The sequence below is a fragment of the Sceloporus occidentalis genome, unplaced genomic scaffold, assembly GCF_023333645.1.
Source record: "Sceloporus occidentalis isolate IW3139 unplaced genomic scaffold, rSceOcc1.0.p SCAF_4, whole genome shotgun sequence".
Taxonomy (NCBI): Eukaryota; Metazoa; Chordata; class Lepidosauria; order Squamata; family Phrynosomatidae; genus Sceloporus; species Sceloporus occidentalis.
In genome coordinates, this window is record NW_028316984.1 from 22,646,563 (window position 1) to 22,659,804 (window position 13,242).

The 13,242-nt window shown below is 38.7% G+C and overlaps 1 protein-coding gene across 6 annotated transcripts in view; it reads right to left on the reverse strand.

The window, feature by feature from the left end:
* The window catches only part of SPATS2L (spermatogenesis associated serine rich 2 like), a 90,147-nt gene that overhangs the window by 45,625 nt on the left and 31,280 nt on the right, over positions 1–13,242 (reverse strand). For 2 of the 6 annotated variants that reach the window (XM_089519461.1, XM_089519466.1), the window contains exons 2-4: positions 6,903–6,964; positions 6,720–6,815; positions 2,584–2,692 (exon numbers count right to left, since the gene is read on the reverse strand). In XM_089519461.1, the coding sequence (XP_089375587.1) occupies positions 2,584–2,692; positions 6,720–6,815; positions 6,903–6,941 (244 nt within the window). In that variant the 5' untranslated portion in view covers positions 6,942–6,964. Of the gene's footprint in view, positions 1–1,523; positions 1,578–2,583; positions 2,693–2,811; positions 2,831–6,719; positions 6,816–6,902; positions 6,965–13,242 lie in introns of those variants that run through there. The other 4 variants (XM_089519462.1, XM_089519467.1, XM_089519464.1 and 1 more) reach the window with 3 other exon arrangements.

Consider the following 13,242-nt stretch of genomic DNA (forward strand, 5'->3'; position numbering starts at 1 on the left):
GACAGTTGAATCAGCAATGTTGTTTTAAAAAGTAACCAAATTAAGTCACAGAAACAGACTGGAGTGAGATGGAGATAGTGAAAAATGCATCCTCATTCTATAGGCAGAATTGTCCAAGCAGAGCCCCATTATTCATGGAGTAGTCTTACCAGCATCTTAGAATCTCTGCTGCTCTGTGTGTAGTGGCATTTAATGGATGAACAAAATTAATACACAGAGCTGGGGGGGGGGGATTTCTCTATTTCTCAATTTTAAATTTAGTTCGTCTTGAACTTTGAGGATTTCTCCAATATTAAAATATTGTTTCTAGAATTTTGCATTACAGTGTGCACATTTTATATGCATGTTTTCTTAGTGTACTTGTTTTGGAAAACAAGTTTCCTAATATAATGAATTTTTCAGCATTTTCACACAGATACACATTTCTGTGTGCAACTTACCCTGATAAATAATTATTTTGTATGTATTTTTTTCTTGTGAACTCTTCTGTAAAAATGGAGCAGTGTGAATTGGAGTTTTGGTGTTCATAACAGTTACAAATTAGAGAATTTTGCATTAACATCTGCATCTGCACTGCAGAAACAATTCAGTTTGACACCATTTTAATTGCCATGGCTCAATGCTATGGAATTCTGGGAACTGTAATTTTGTGAGACATTTAGTTTTCTGTGTCAGAAAGCTGTGGTGCCACAACAAACTACAGTGTCTAGGATTCCATAGCACTGTGCCATAGCATAGTTAAGGTAGTATCAAACTGGATTACAGCCAACATATAAGACCCAACCCAGAGGCAACATAGTAAAATCTCAGTTGTTATAGTGTGGGAATGACTGGCTGCCAACATCTGGGATAAAGTGTTCGGCATATCCTCTTGCCATAAATTGGAAACATCTTGAAGGTACACGACACACACACACTATGTGGACAGCATAATCACAATACTACTATGAAGCACACCATACTCATCCCATTGGACCACCCAAGCCACTTCTACTTATATAGAATTGCCTGAAGGCTTCTGAATTAACTCTTAGAAACAGTTGTAAAGAATATTCTGGGTCTCCTGTGGCTTTAACAGGATTACCTCCCTCTGTGAGAAAACACATTGCAGAGGATTTGTTACCAGTCAAAGGAACAAGGATTTTAAATAAGAAATCCAAACCATGAATGGTATGCTTGCAAGGAGAAGAGTGAGAGATTCACATTTTCCTTTTCTGTTATTCTTCAGCAATCTCAACTGGTCTGAGCTTCTAATTATTTTGGTTTGGAGTGTTAGAAAAGCTAGTCTATGAGAAACATTCACAGTGAAGCCCTGGATTGATTCTCCTTGTTATTCATTGCTCTTTCTCTGCTGGAATTCATCATCTGACATCTGTTGAAGTGGAGACTTCAGTACATAACACATGACATTTTGTTTACATTTCTGTTCAGTGTAAATGACAAGAACTGTAATTTGTGGATAAGATATTTGGGCAACATTTAAAGTAACCTTCCAGCCTTAAAGTCAGGGCAATTAAGCTTACATTTAAGGCTGTTTCAATTAATTAATTCCTCAGATCAATGTGATACCGGACATCCTGTAAAAGAATTAATAGTGAAAAGTTATACGTATTTTTAGTGGTAACATGGAAGAGAGCTAGATAGACATGGCTCCTGACCAGAGCAAGAGGAGTAACCCTATCTTGAATTTTTGGGGTGAGGTAGCCAACTTAGACTATGAGCTGCTTCTTTACATACATGTCTGGGAAATCTTATTTGGCTTTGTGGCTTTGATCCAGGGGTATATTATGAAAGCAGAAAAGCACTTCAACTCATACAGGAACAATTGGACCTGATTTCTGCAAATTTCTATTTCTAGGTTGTTGTTTTCCTTACAAAAATATGTTGGAAGCTGCCTTGCATCTCAGCCACTGGAGAAAGGTAAGATATAAATTTAATAAATAAATAAAAGATTAAATTGCTTTAAGCTCATGTGCCTTATCCATCCTGTTCCAGTCAGTTCATCAACTTTTCAGGAATGGCCTACTGTCATTGGCAAGATTCTGCTTTTCTCTCTCCCTTCTACTGAGTTGAATATACTCTGCAAACTCTCTGAACTCAGTTTGCAACAACAGAAATGATGCAAGGAAAAATGAGGAGGAGGAGGAGAGAGAGAAGGTGGAAGAGAGAGAAACTGAGACATTTTAAATGCAACTGAAAGAGTGAGATGCCAGAGGATTAATCAGGACTGTCCCTGCAATTTAGGACAGTTTATGGGTACACACTTCTCCAGATCTTTTAAAATATGTTTGTTGTAAAAAACAAACAAACCACACACACATACATACACAGAGGAAATATATTTATCATATAAAGTATGAATTGTCCTAACTGAATGCAAGGCAAAAAAAATGCAGAAGAGCAAGCAGGAAAACAAAGAAATCATGCAAGATGCTAACAAGAACATCAAAATATATTTGGGAAATGCTGAATAGTCACATTTTAGCAGAATGCACTGTTGATTTTCATTTTAGTTATACTGACAATAAGACATTTAGCAGTTTACTTGCCAAAGTGTCAATGAAATATTAAAAGAGTACAGACCATCCATAAAAGCTTGGACAGCTTTGTTTACGTTGTTATCAAATTGCTGGAGCACCAGGATTATTTCATTATTGCTCTTGTTGGGAACAACTGACCGGACTGCATTGATCTGAAAAGAAAAAAAGACAAACACAGAGGTAATAATACACAGAAAAGGTCATGGCAAACCAGATTGGCTTGCTATAGACAGGAAGAAACAAACACAGACAGATAAAGATACACACGTACAAATGGATTTCAGCTTTAGAACAGCCTGTCTGGTGAAAGTAGTGAGAGTGTCTTAACTGGAGATGTAACATTTCCAGAAATGATGAAGGAGGGGGAAAATGAGGTTTTTGGATTTTTTAAAATAAACTGCAACATTAGCAGCTGTACAGACTGAAATTCACTTTGTTATTTTAGGAGCATCAAACATATTATTTGTAAAGGTTGGCATATAATGAATATATTAAAATTAGTATATTAAAAGTACAGTTCATTCACACAATTACAAACTGATTTTTTAAAAAAAGAAAATGTTACAAAAGGAACTACATTTTCATCAATGATAAACTACACCTGAGTTATAAGGAACTTTTTTGGTTTTGCCAGTTTATTGGGATCAGGCAAAAAAACAAACAAACCAATAACAAAAGAAAGAATAATAAAGAAAACTATTCTCTATAGAGCCAAGTAGTTGTAAAGCACTCACTCCCATAAAAAGAACAGGAGGGAAAAAAAATCAAGACAAGGAACAGTAATGATCTGATACTGTGCATAGTCTTATAAATGTCTTCCTATTACAAAGTTTATAGAAATAATTTTGCAGGAGTAAATATAATTAAATACATTTTCTTCATTTTAAAAACAAAATTTTCCACAATCAATTTGTTAAACATTCTTCTAGGGGTCAGAGGATGGGGGGGGGGGGGGAAACAGCTTTTTTTCCTGATTTTTTTCTTTTTGAGGGGAGGGAGGCAGGACTTCACATATCTAGTCTTAACTATGATGCCATAGTGCACTAATATCCAAAACATGAAAACAACAAATCAACTTTGCTTTGATCCTTACAGTTGGAGTGGGGCAAGTGTAGCTCTTCAAATGATGTGTGAATGCAACTCAAATAATCACTGATTATAGTGGCTGGAGTTAATGGGAAATCTATTCCAACCACATCTGAGGGGAGCAGATATTCCTCACACCAGCCTTAAAGCTTCTGGTGCACTTCTGATGTTTTCCTCAGTGTTAATCTTTTCTCTTATCTTGCCAACAACTGTCTCCTGCTTCCTCCCTGAAACTGGCCTTGACATTTTCATTTATTTGCATCCCTTGGATTGCTTGTTAAATCTTAAACTGTTTGCAGACAAATGGTACACAAGCACTGATGTTAATATATTAAGGGCACTGCACCAGACTGGAGGTGCTATTGGCATTTCTATTTTGGTGGAGCAACATTTTAATGCTGTATATTTTCAGATCCAGCCCAAGTCCTGTTTCCCTGCTTGCCTTCAGCAGCCCAGCTCCATTGGCAATTATGCTGCATGAGGAGCAATCTGTCAGGCTGAACTGGAGTCCACTTGAAAGATCTCATCTGACTTGCAGAAACAGTTTCTTCAGGCCATGATTGCTAAAAACCTATAGTCAACATGGCATTCCCTGGGGAAGTGTGACAATTATCACCATGTAAGGTAGCAGTGGTAGGACAAAGTATGGACAGGTGGTACAGCTGGTATAAAATAGGGATAGAGAATGGTAGGTATTACTGGACTGCATCACCCATCATCCTTCACCACTGATTATGCTGATAAGAGCTAATAGGGATTGCAGTCCAGCAACATCTGGAGGCCACTCATATATAGTACAAGAGAAAAAAGTACAAGACAATAGTAATGGCAACATGCAGCCATGCTACATGTTTTAGCTGTCCCTAAGTGCCTTGCTGTCCTATACTCATCATGTTAGAAAAAGAAGAGCTTTCGTTGTCTGCCATCAGTGTCGTCGTGTCTACTCTCTCACACTCTTATAAGACTGAATAATGGATCCGCAATGTCAGAGGTTCATACACCTCCTCATTCTCCTGTGTGATTGATACACACTATCATTTGCAAGCAATGTCCTACTACAATTTATACAGAACAACCGGGCAAGTTTCTCCGCAAAAGAGTAAATGGACACAAATCAGAAATGGCAATAGTCATATTCAAAAACCAGTGGAGAGCTCCTTGTTCTTCTTGGTCACACTGGCTAAGATCCTACATTGAGCAGGTGGCGCATAACACTCTACTTGTGCAGTTCCATGTTCTCCCCCAACCCTGGCATCTGAAAAATCTTGCTATTGCTGCTACTTATCAGTAAAGAAAGGATAGGAAGGCAGTTCATACAATGAAGAAGTAGTTGGTCTCAGCTTAGTGGAGGAAGGAAATAAAGGTACAGTCGAGATCAAATATACCTTCCTTTCCCTTTCCCTGGGAATCCACAGCAGCTGCATCTTCTTTATCTGAATTGCCTCCTCTTTCCTCTGAGGTAAACAGCAGCAGTGAGCTTGGCAGCAGGTTCTGGACGGAGGGCTAGAGAACAGCCCCCTGAACTCAGTCCAAAAAGAGTGTAAACCATGCTTATGGGCACATGTTTTATTAACAGGATGGTGCCCACTGTGTCTGACTTCAAACGGGCTAAACTTGAAGAAAAAAACTACAAACCCATGTTCCAGATGAAGAACAATTAATCAAGTGGCTCAGCTATATCTTCTGTGACTTGAATAGGAATGAAAGGTTTTTAAAAATCTCATTACATGTGTCAATTAGCTTTTCAATACAAATACGTGTTACTTCCCAACTATTGTTTGTTAATTGTAAAGGTTACTTTCTGTACTTTTTGCAGTTCTATTCTCTTTACCCCACTGGCTACAACCCTACTCACCAGCCTAAACACATGTATAATAACATGCCAACTGAGGCAAAATTTCATGCATCATTCTTGGCTTGCTGCAACAGACTAACCAATTCACCCCGGAAATTCTATTATTAATGTTTTTCATAAGAGCAAAAATGTACCTCTTTTCAGGATGTCAATATTTCAAATTAATGGCATTTATTAAAGTAACTAAACACACCTTAATAATTCTGAAATAGATTTAAAATATTGTGTTTCCCCCCCTGAAACCAGTCATTGTAGCTGACAGCCCACTTGTCAGTATAATGTGGGTATACATGTATAGGAATTAGACTTCAGATTGTTCAGAATTCTAATGCACTTTGCGGTAGAAATGAATGTCAATAAACCATAAGTTCAATTTGTAAGACACTTAACTGCATCTCTGAATGAAATCTATAGAGCATGGACTGAAAATTCAAAATTGTTCAAATGGATTGCTTCAAATATAATTTATGCTGAAATGCACTTACACGAAAGTAACTATATTCCAAGGTCATTCCATTTCCCCACACATATCTCCATTCAGGAGAGTTACACATTTCACCATGGTTTGTGATTAACTCAGTGGTTAGGAAGACACACAACATAGGGAATACATTGTTTGTAGAAGATCTGCAATGAGAATGTTGAGTGCTGAAGATAATAGTGTCCAGCACTGAGCCACAAAGCTCATGGACACTGATTCAGTAAAAATAGCTGAATGCCATATGATGTGGATTACAAGTATGTGTCTTGGGTTTTCCCTTTTAAGCATCAAGTCAGTCCAGGCTTTTATTATATGTCTGGGCCATAAAACAGATATAGGGGCGAAACAGATGGGTGGAAGAGGCAGCTTGATGCTGCTGCTTCCAAAGATGGATTGGGATCATGGTGAACACAAGCTGTGGATTCAATCTGCCTTGAAGCTGGCAAAAAAGATCCACTCCTTTTTTGGCTGGAGAAAAGGTGCCTTTCCTAGCCCCGCCACAGCCCATAGCCGGCTTTTAAAGACAATGCGGCAGCATGCGGGGCGTAAATGCTGTGAAGCCATAGTGTTTTGAAGCTGCCCGCATCTAGGTGGCTGCCTAACTTGCAAGCAGCTTCAGGGCAGCGTGCAGCCTATAAATGGCTCGCTCCCAAGCCACCTGGACGGCGGCTTTAAAGGGCTGTCTGTTCCAGCCTTGAGTTAGGTATAGATAACTGAGATTAATTACTGTTGCTAAACAATAATTCTAAGGAATTACTTTTGCTGAGGCAGGAAGAAAATGTAGGGTTGTAACTTCTGAACTAGTCCAGTGATGTCCACCAAGATTAGGGGAGTTGACTGCATATTTCATCTTCTGCAAGAAGGTAACAGTATTAAATATCTGAACAATCTGGACAAATGTGCTGCGTCTATAGTACAGCATGATAATTAGAGGTCATACCTTTTCCTTGATATTTACTTGCGAGCTGATTTCTGCCATCTCCAGTCTGAAATGAGTAAGAGCTGCAGGTTGAAAGAAAGAAAGGGAAAGAGAAATTTTAGTGGTAACGCTTTCTTGCTATGGTCTCATTTATCACTTGATTTGAGTCCAATATATATGCCGTTTACAACTGCATTGTACTACTAAGGAAATGAAAAAAGTTTTGATATTTAAACATTTCAATGTTTTATAAAGTGTCCATCTTTTCAAAAATGCCACTAAAAGTAGTCAGATATGCAGATATTGTGCTGTAACATTTGGATCCTATCAGTTGTTCCTGGATACCAGACTTTCAGAGTCATGTGCCTTTGCCAACACCCAAATCTTCAAAAATTGGAGTAATAATAAAAGTTTTACCTACAGACTGGCCACATAGAAATAGTCCTCCCAGGTCAGATAGTAATACTAGCAAGAAAAACAAAATTTCCTAGATGCTGGTGGGGTGTAGTTTTGTTTGGGAGAGCTATACGACTATCATAAATTCAACAATAATTCACATGTACATTCTGCCCCAGCACTTGACCTCTCATAATTCTGAGCAATTTATTTATTAGAAAATTGTGACGACTTTTTCATGGCTTCTGTTGAGGGGAGGAGAACGGCAAGAGTCTCCTGTTGTGTCCCAAGCAGCTTGGCAAGGGGAGTCCTGAGCGGTGGTGGTGGGAAATCTATCAAGATTATAGAATAGAGAGCATGACAATATCAACACCTCCCAATAAAGCAGGAAAATGCTCTAAAAGGGAAACTGGATTTTATATTGCTGATCTGATTTCTTTTCACAGACGTATAGTAGTAGTACTAGAAATTAAAGTAGCACTTCCTTAATTGGACATAATTTGTTATGAAAGTTTCAGCTGAAGCAAACGTATAGACAAAGAGATTCTTTAAAACTGATTGCAAGAAGGGGGGATTGGAACTGGGAGATGCTCTGAAGGGCCTCTCACTAAGGATTCTCTTCTTTTGAGAATGAGTTAGAAAGGATGGCAATACTAACCCATTTTGGTTAACTCAAGCCCTGAATACAAAATACACTGAACACAATGCATATATAAAAAGCCAGCTAGGAAGAGCTTTTCATGCCTGAAATGTCAGCCTCGCTTCCACCTCTTTCTTTTGCAGCATCTCATTCACATTTTCCATTCTGTAAGGTCATTGCATGTCCAGCCTGACTGTAGGAAGGAAAGGGAAAGAAATAAAGCACCTCGTATTTAAAGAGAGGGCCCACTTTCCAGTACTGGTTTCCAAGCATATGTTTCCTGAATCAGGAAAATGCTATTCTATGTATTCCTTACATATCTGGGACAAGAGGGTATTCAACTAAACTTTCAAATACTATTTTTTTCATTCAAAGCCTTGAGAAACAAAGCAGATTGTCATGTAAAAGTCATATGTTGGGAAAGGCTGTAGAAAACCTTCCCACCTTATGCACTCCCCCCCCCCCCCATATTAGATGTTTTGTGACTGTCTTATTTACTCAAAGAACAAGCACAAAGAGACATTCAAGAAGTGAAAAGTTCTACACCAATGACAAGGGAGACAAGACAGCAATGTAAACCAAAACTTGGCACATAATGTGTGGAATTTAGAGGCTTAAAGAGGGAAAGCAATGGTGAGAAAACATACATTTTAAAGGAATTCATTTTCAAGATGGGGGATATTCATGCACCTTCTTTTCTTGTAGCTTTTGAAACTATGAGGAATTTTGAGAAATGCAAGAACATCAAATCTCTTTTGGAGTCAACCAAAGAGTGCAGAAAGCAACAACCCTCTTTTGTGGTCCGTCCTCAGCACCCAGTGTCCAAAGGGGTACCCTCTTCCTGAAGATGGAGTTTCCATTTGACAATAGTTTATGAACACATATAATCAGAGGAAGCACCATCCTAAGGTGAAGAATGACCACCGTGAACCTCAAGGGAATCAAATGTATAGCCAGATATACTGGAAGACCAGAGGGCAGAGCACAGCATCAGCAGGATGAGGTTGAAATACCCATTTGCTTGATGTGTTTGGTTAATTATAACACACAGTGATGTTAAACTTTAGTTGTGAGCTGAAGCTTCTTTTATAATATTTTTAGTTGGTCCCAAGGGCTAGGACTTACCATTATTATTTTTAAAACACTATAAATCCAAATGCTATAAATAAAAATAGATCAATAAAAGTAATTTTCATGAGCTTTTGGCTCAAAATATGAAATCCCATTATGTCCCCAAGCTCTGCAGTTTTCCATCATGAGCACAGAATGTTAGATGGGATTGGCAATGAAAACAACAAAGCTAAAAAAACAGCAGTATTAAACCCTCTGCTAAGTCCTTTTTGCAGCTGGTTCAGAGTAAGCACATCACCCTCATATGAGTCCAAATAAAAGAACAACAGAACCTGATTTTGCTTAGATTAAACACCCTAGCCTTCTTGCAATGTAGAAGGATCAAGACAAGGAGAAAGGGGCCTTCCTGATTTCATCAGGAAGCTCATGTCAACTCCCAGGCATTGTAGTCAAAGACTGGAACAGTTACTTTTGAGGAATGCAATTTTGAGTAATCCCAACAACAGCCATGCTGGCTCATGGAGTCCAAAAAATTAATTCCCTTCCTCCAAGCTCTGATTCTGGTTTAATTTCTAGCAACAATGTAGATACTCATACAATTAAGAGCTGCCTTGTGATACTAAACAAATTGGTCTCCCCACCTTGTCCCATTAGACCACTTTCTTGCCTTCCATCTTCTCAAATGACTTGTGCATTTTTCATCCAGTGTGTTTTCAGGCAGATACGAGCTGTGTATATTCATATGTTTATTTTTACTTCATATAGATCAAAACAGGGTTTTCCCCTTCCCAGTTAAACTGGCGACTCTGGAATGTTACTACTATAGTCAATAGAGAACCAGCATGGTATAGCGGTTTGAATGTTGGAACCCAAGGAAACCAAGGTTTGAATCCCAACTTATTCATGATAACCCTCAAGGTAACATTGGGTGAGATCCACTCTCTCAACTTCAGAGGTAGGTAATGGCAAACTTTGTCTGAAGAAATCTTTTCAAGAAACCTCCATGATAGTTTTGTTTTAGGATTGCCATAATTTGGAATCAATTTCAAAGTACACAGCAACAAATTGTGCTCAACAGCACATAATTTAGTACAATAACATATTTTCTGTAGATGCTGATATATTTTCAACGATGCAAACCACTCATTAAGAAACAGCTTGCAGCTGGCACAGCCAAAAGTCAGCTTCTCTCATTCGGAGCATTCTGCTCTAGCAATGGCCAAAGTCACAGCAGAGGCAACTTGCTATATCAAAAACCATAGCAGAAATAACAAAGCAAGAAAAAGTATTTCTTTTCTAAACATTACCTTTCTAATGTCACCATTTCCACGTGTTAGTCTATAACAGCAAAAACAGTGGTGTCTTGCAGCGGGGGGAGGCCAAATATGCTTGGCCTCCTACTTTGAGAAAATGGTCCAAAACACACTGCTGAAATAATCCAGTTTGAGATCGCTGTAACTGCCCTGGCTCAGTGCTGGAGAATCCTTGACATTGTAGTTTATTGTGGTACCAGAGCTCTCTAACAGAGAAGGCTAAATGTCTTACAAAACTGCAGTTCCCAGAATTCCCTTGCATTGAGCCAGGGCAGTTAAAGTGGTCTCAAACTGGATTATTTCTGCAGTGTGTTTTGGACTTAAGAGCTAAATGCAGTTACATACTATGCATTTATATTAGAGGGGTGGGCAAGAGACAACCTCAGGCTCACCCATATTTTACTTTGTTTGCCAAATCCCAACTATAAATCAATTTATATGGCCCTAAACAGACTGGCAAGGTACACCAGCGTGAGGGCAGAGTGGGGGCATGGCATCTGCTTGCCACCCACCCCTGGCCTGGCATCAAGCTGGTGTCATGCCATGCACCCCACTGCATGGTGGGTGGTGTCACGCCGCTTCTTTGGCATTGTGTGTAGATGTGCTACACCAAAGAGCTGCAGAAGAGCCGCGGTGACAGCAAAAAGGGTGCCATTTTCACGGCGCAAAAAGAAGCTACTTTTTGCAGCTTCTTTTTGTGCTGGTTTGGGGGCATGGCGTGTGGTTGCCGTGTCCCCAACCCAGTGCTTGCAAGGGTGGCCGTCTCTTAGGGGCGGTCTGTCGAGCCCCTATGACATTTAATTTAATTTGTTCTTTTTAATTTATGAGCCCCTTTAGAACATTGTTTAGCAGCAGGTGAGAGAAATACATAAAATGCACACATAAAATTTTCCTGTCAGATCTCACAGAATATTTTACTCTGAACTAGGAAGGCAAACAAATAGAAGCTCATTGTACATCCAGGCAAAATTGAGAAATAAAGAACTTGGCTTTGTTCTGTTTCTCTTCAAATACCGTATATACTCGACTATAAGTCGACCTCATGTATAAGTCGAGGACAGGTTTTGGGGCCAAAATTATGGATTTTTATATGACCCATGGTTAAGACAGGGGTAAAACCTAGGGACACGTAACAAAGGATCTAAAGAATGAAGCAAAGGAAACAATGCCAAAGAACTTAAAAAATTCCAGCAAGCATAACTTTGTGCTCAGACTAAAGGCTAGATGGATAAGAAAATAGAGAAGGATTAGTGCTTCCAGGACAGATTACACTCTTGACTTTCACCAGTGAATGACTCCTTTTTAAATAAGGGTTAAAGTATAATACATACATTGACCAGTAGATAAGTTGACTCAGGTTTTTGGGCCATTTTTTTTTACTAAAATTTCTCGACTTACACATAAGTATATACAGTAGTTTAGTTTGGAAGAATTCATAATGAAAGCCTTACCAGTAATTGTTGTCTTTTACACTTTCTGTATTTTCAGTTTTTAAATGGTTAAATAATAAGCTTCATTCACAATGCAAATCTCTTTTAATCTACTTGCATGCAAATGGATTTGGATTTTGCCATGCAGTTGCTTTGTTGAAGCCTGTCAAAGATCATTTACAAAGAAAAACATCACAACAAAGCACCACAGGTGGTCTCCCTTTATGGCATTTTTATGGCATAATTAAAATCTGTCAGTCTTATTTAACCATTGAAGGAAATAAATATACAGGCAAATGGGGCTGGAAGAGCAAATGATGGGTAACATGATTATGGCAATGAGACTGAGCGTACATTCTATGGATCTTGATCTGAGAATATTCCTGTAGGACGTGCATTATTTTACTGAGATATAAGATTATAAAATGGATTTTTAAACAATGTACTGGTAAAGGGGGAAAAGAGGACACGGTGGAGACAGTGGTGGCTCGTATTCACTTGGGCTGGTGAGAGGCAAAGCGACTGTCTTATGCTGGCAGAGCCATGGTTGGTACAGATACTCTTACATTTTGACACACATTCTGCCATGCACACCTATGTGTTTTACACACACCATTAAAACAAACATATACCCCTTAACATAAACAGACACCTCTATTCTTGATCACCACACAACCTACTCACAAACATACACTATCTGCCATTTAAAAAAAATTCACACACCATTCTTTCTCAAGTTACATGCACAATGAAACACACACAACTTTCTCCATGCAGATCAAATGTGGAGGAAGATTTTTAAATCCCCATTATAGTGAGCTGTAAAGTGAGGTTGAAATTTCTTAGTCCAGCATTGCGTTGGAGAAACAAAAACTAGGACCTATGCAACTCAGCTGGTCTTATTTTTTTTCATTATCTTGGTACTCTGAGGTTGAAATTTGGGACTTACATCCCTAGCATGTCAGGATAGAGATAAAGAAAGAGACATTCTTGTGCGTAATGTTCAGCTGTGATGAGCATCGTTATCAATATGCTGGAGAAAGGGAAGAAAAATCTCTCTGAAGTGTCAAATGACACAAAAAGCACCAGATTAAGTGTACAGGCCAAGCCCCTCTTATCTTTATCCATTTGAGTTTTTAAACAGATAGTTCCAATGACTGCAAAGTATAATTTTGACACTTTCATGAGTAATGGTTAGAAGCTGCCCTGTACTCATCAGTTTCCATTTTGAAAAGGACATAATAACTGTATGTCCAATACATTTGACTGTGTACATTAAAATAAACCTTCCCAAATGTATTGCTTAATCTAATTTACTTTTCCTTCCTCTGAGCAGCTGACATGTGTTTACACTTCCCAAAGCACAGAAAATCTCATAATGCAAAATACAAAGCATTCCTTCATTTCAAGTGAGGAATGAATAGTATCTATGTAAAATGAAAGATGTGGTCCAGTCCTGCAAAGAGCAGGGAGCCCCACTGGTGGAGCTGAGGTCCAAGGCAATGGCAACA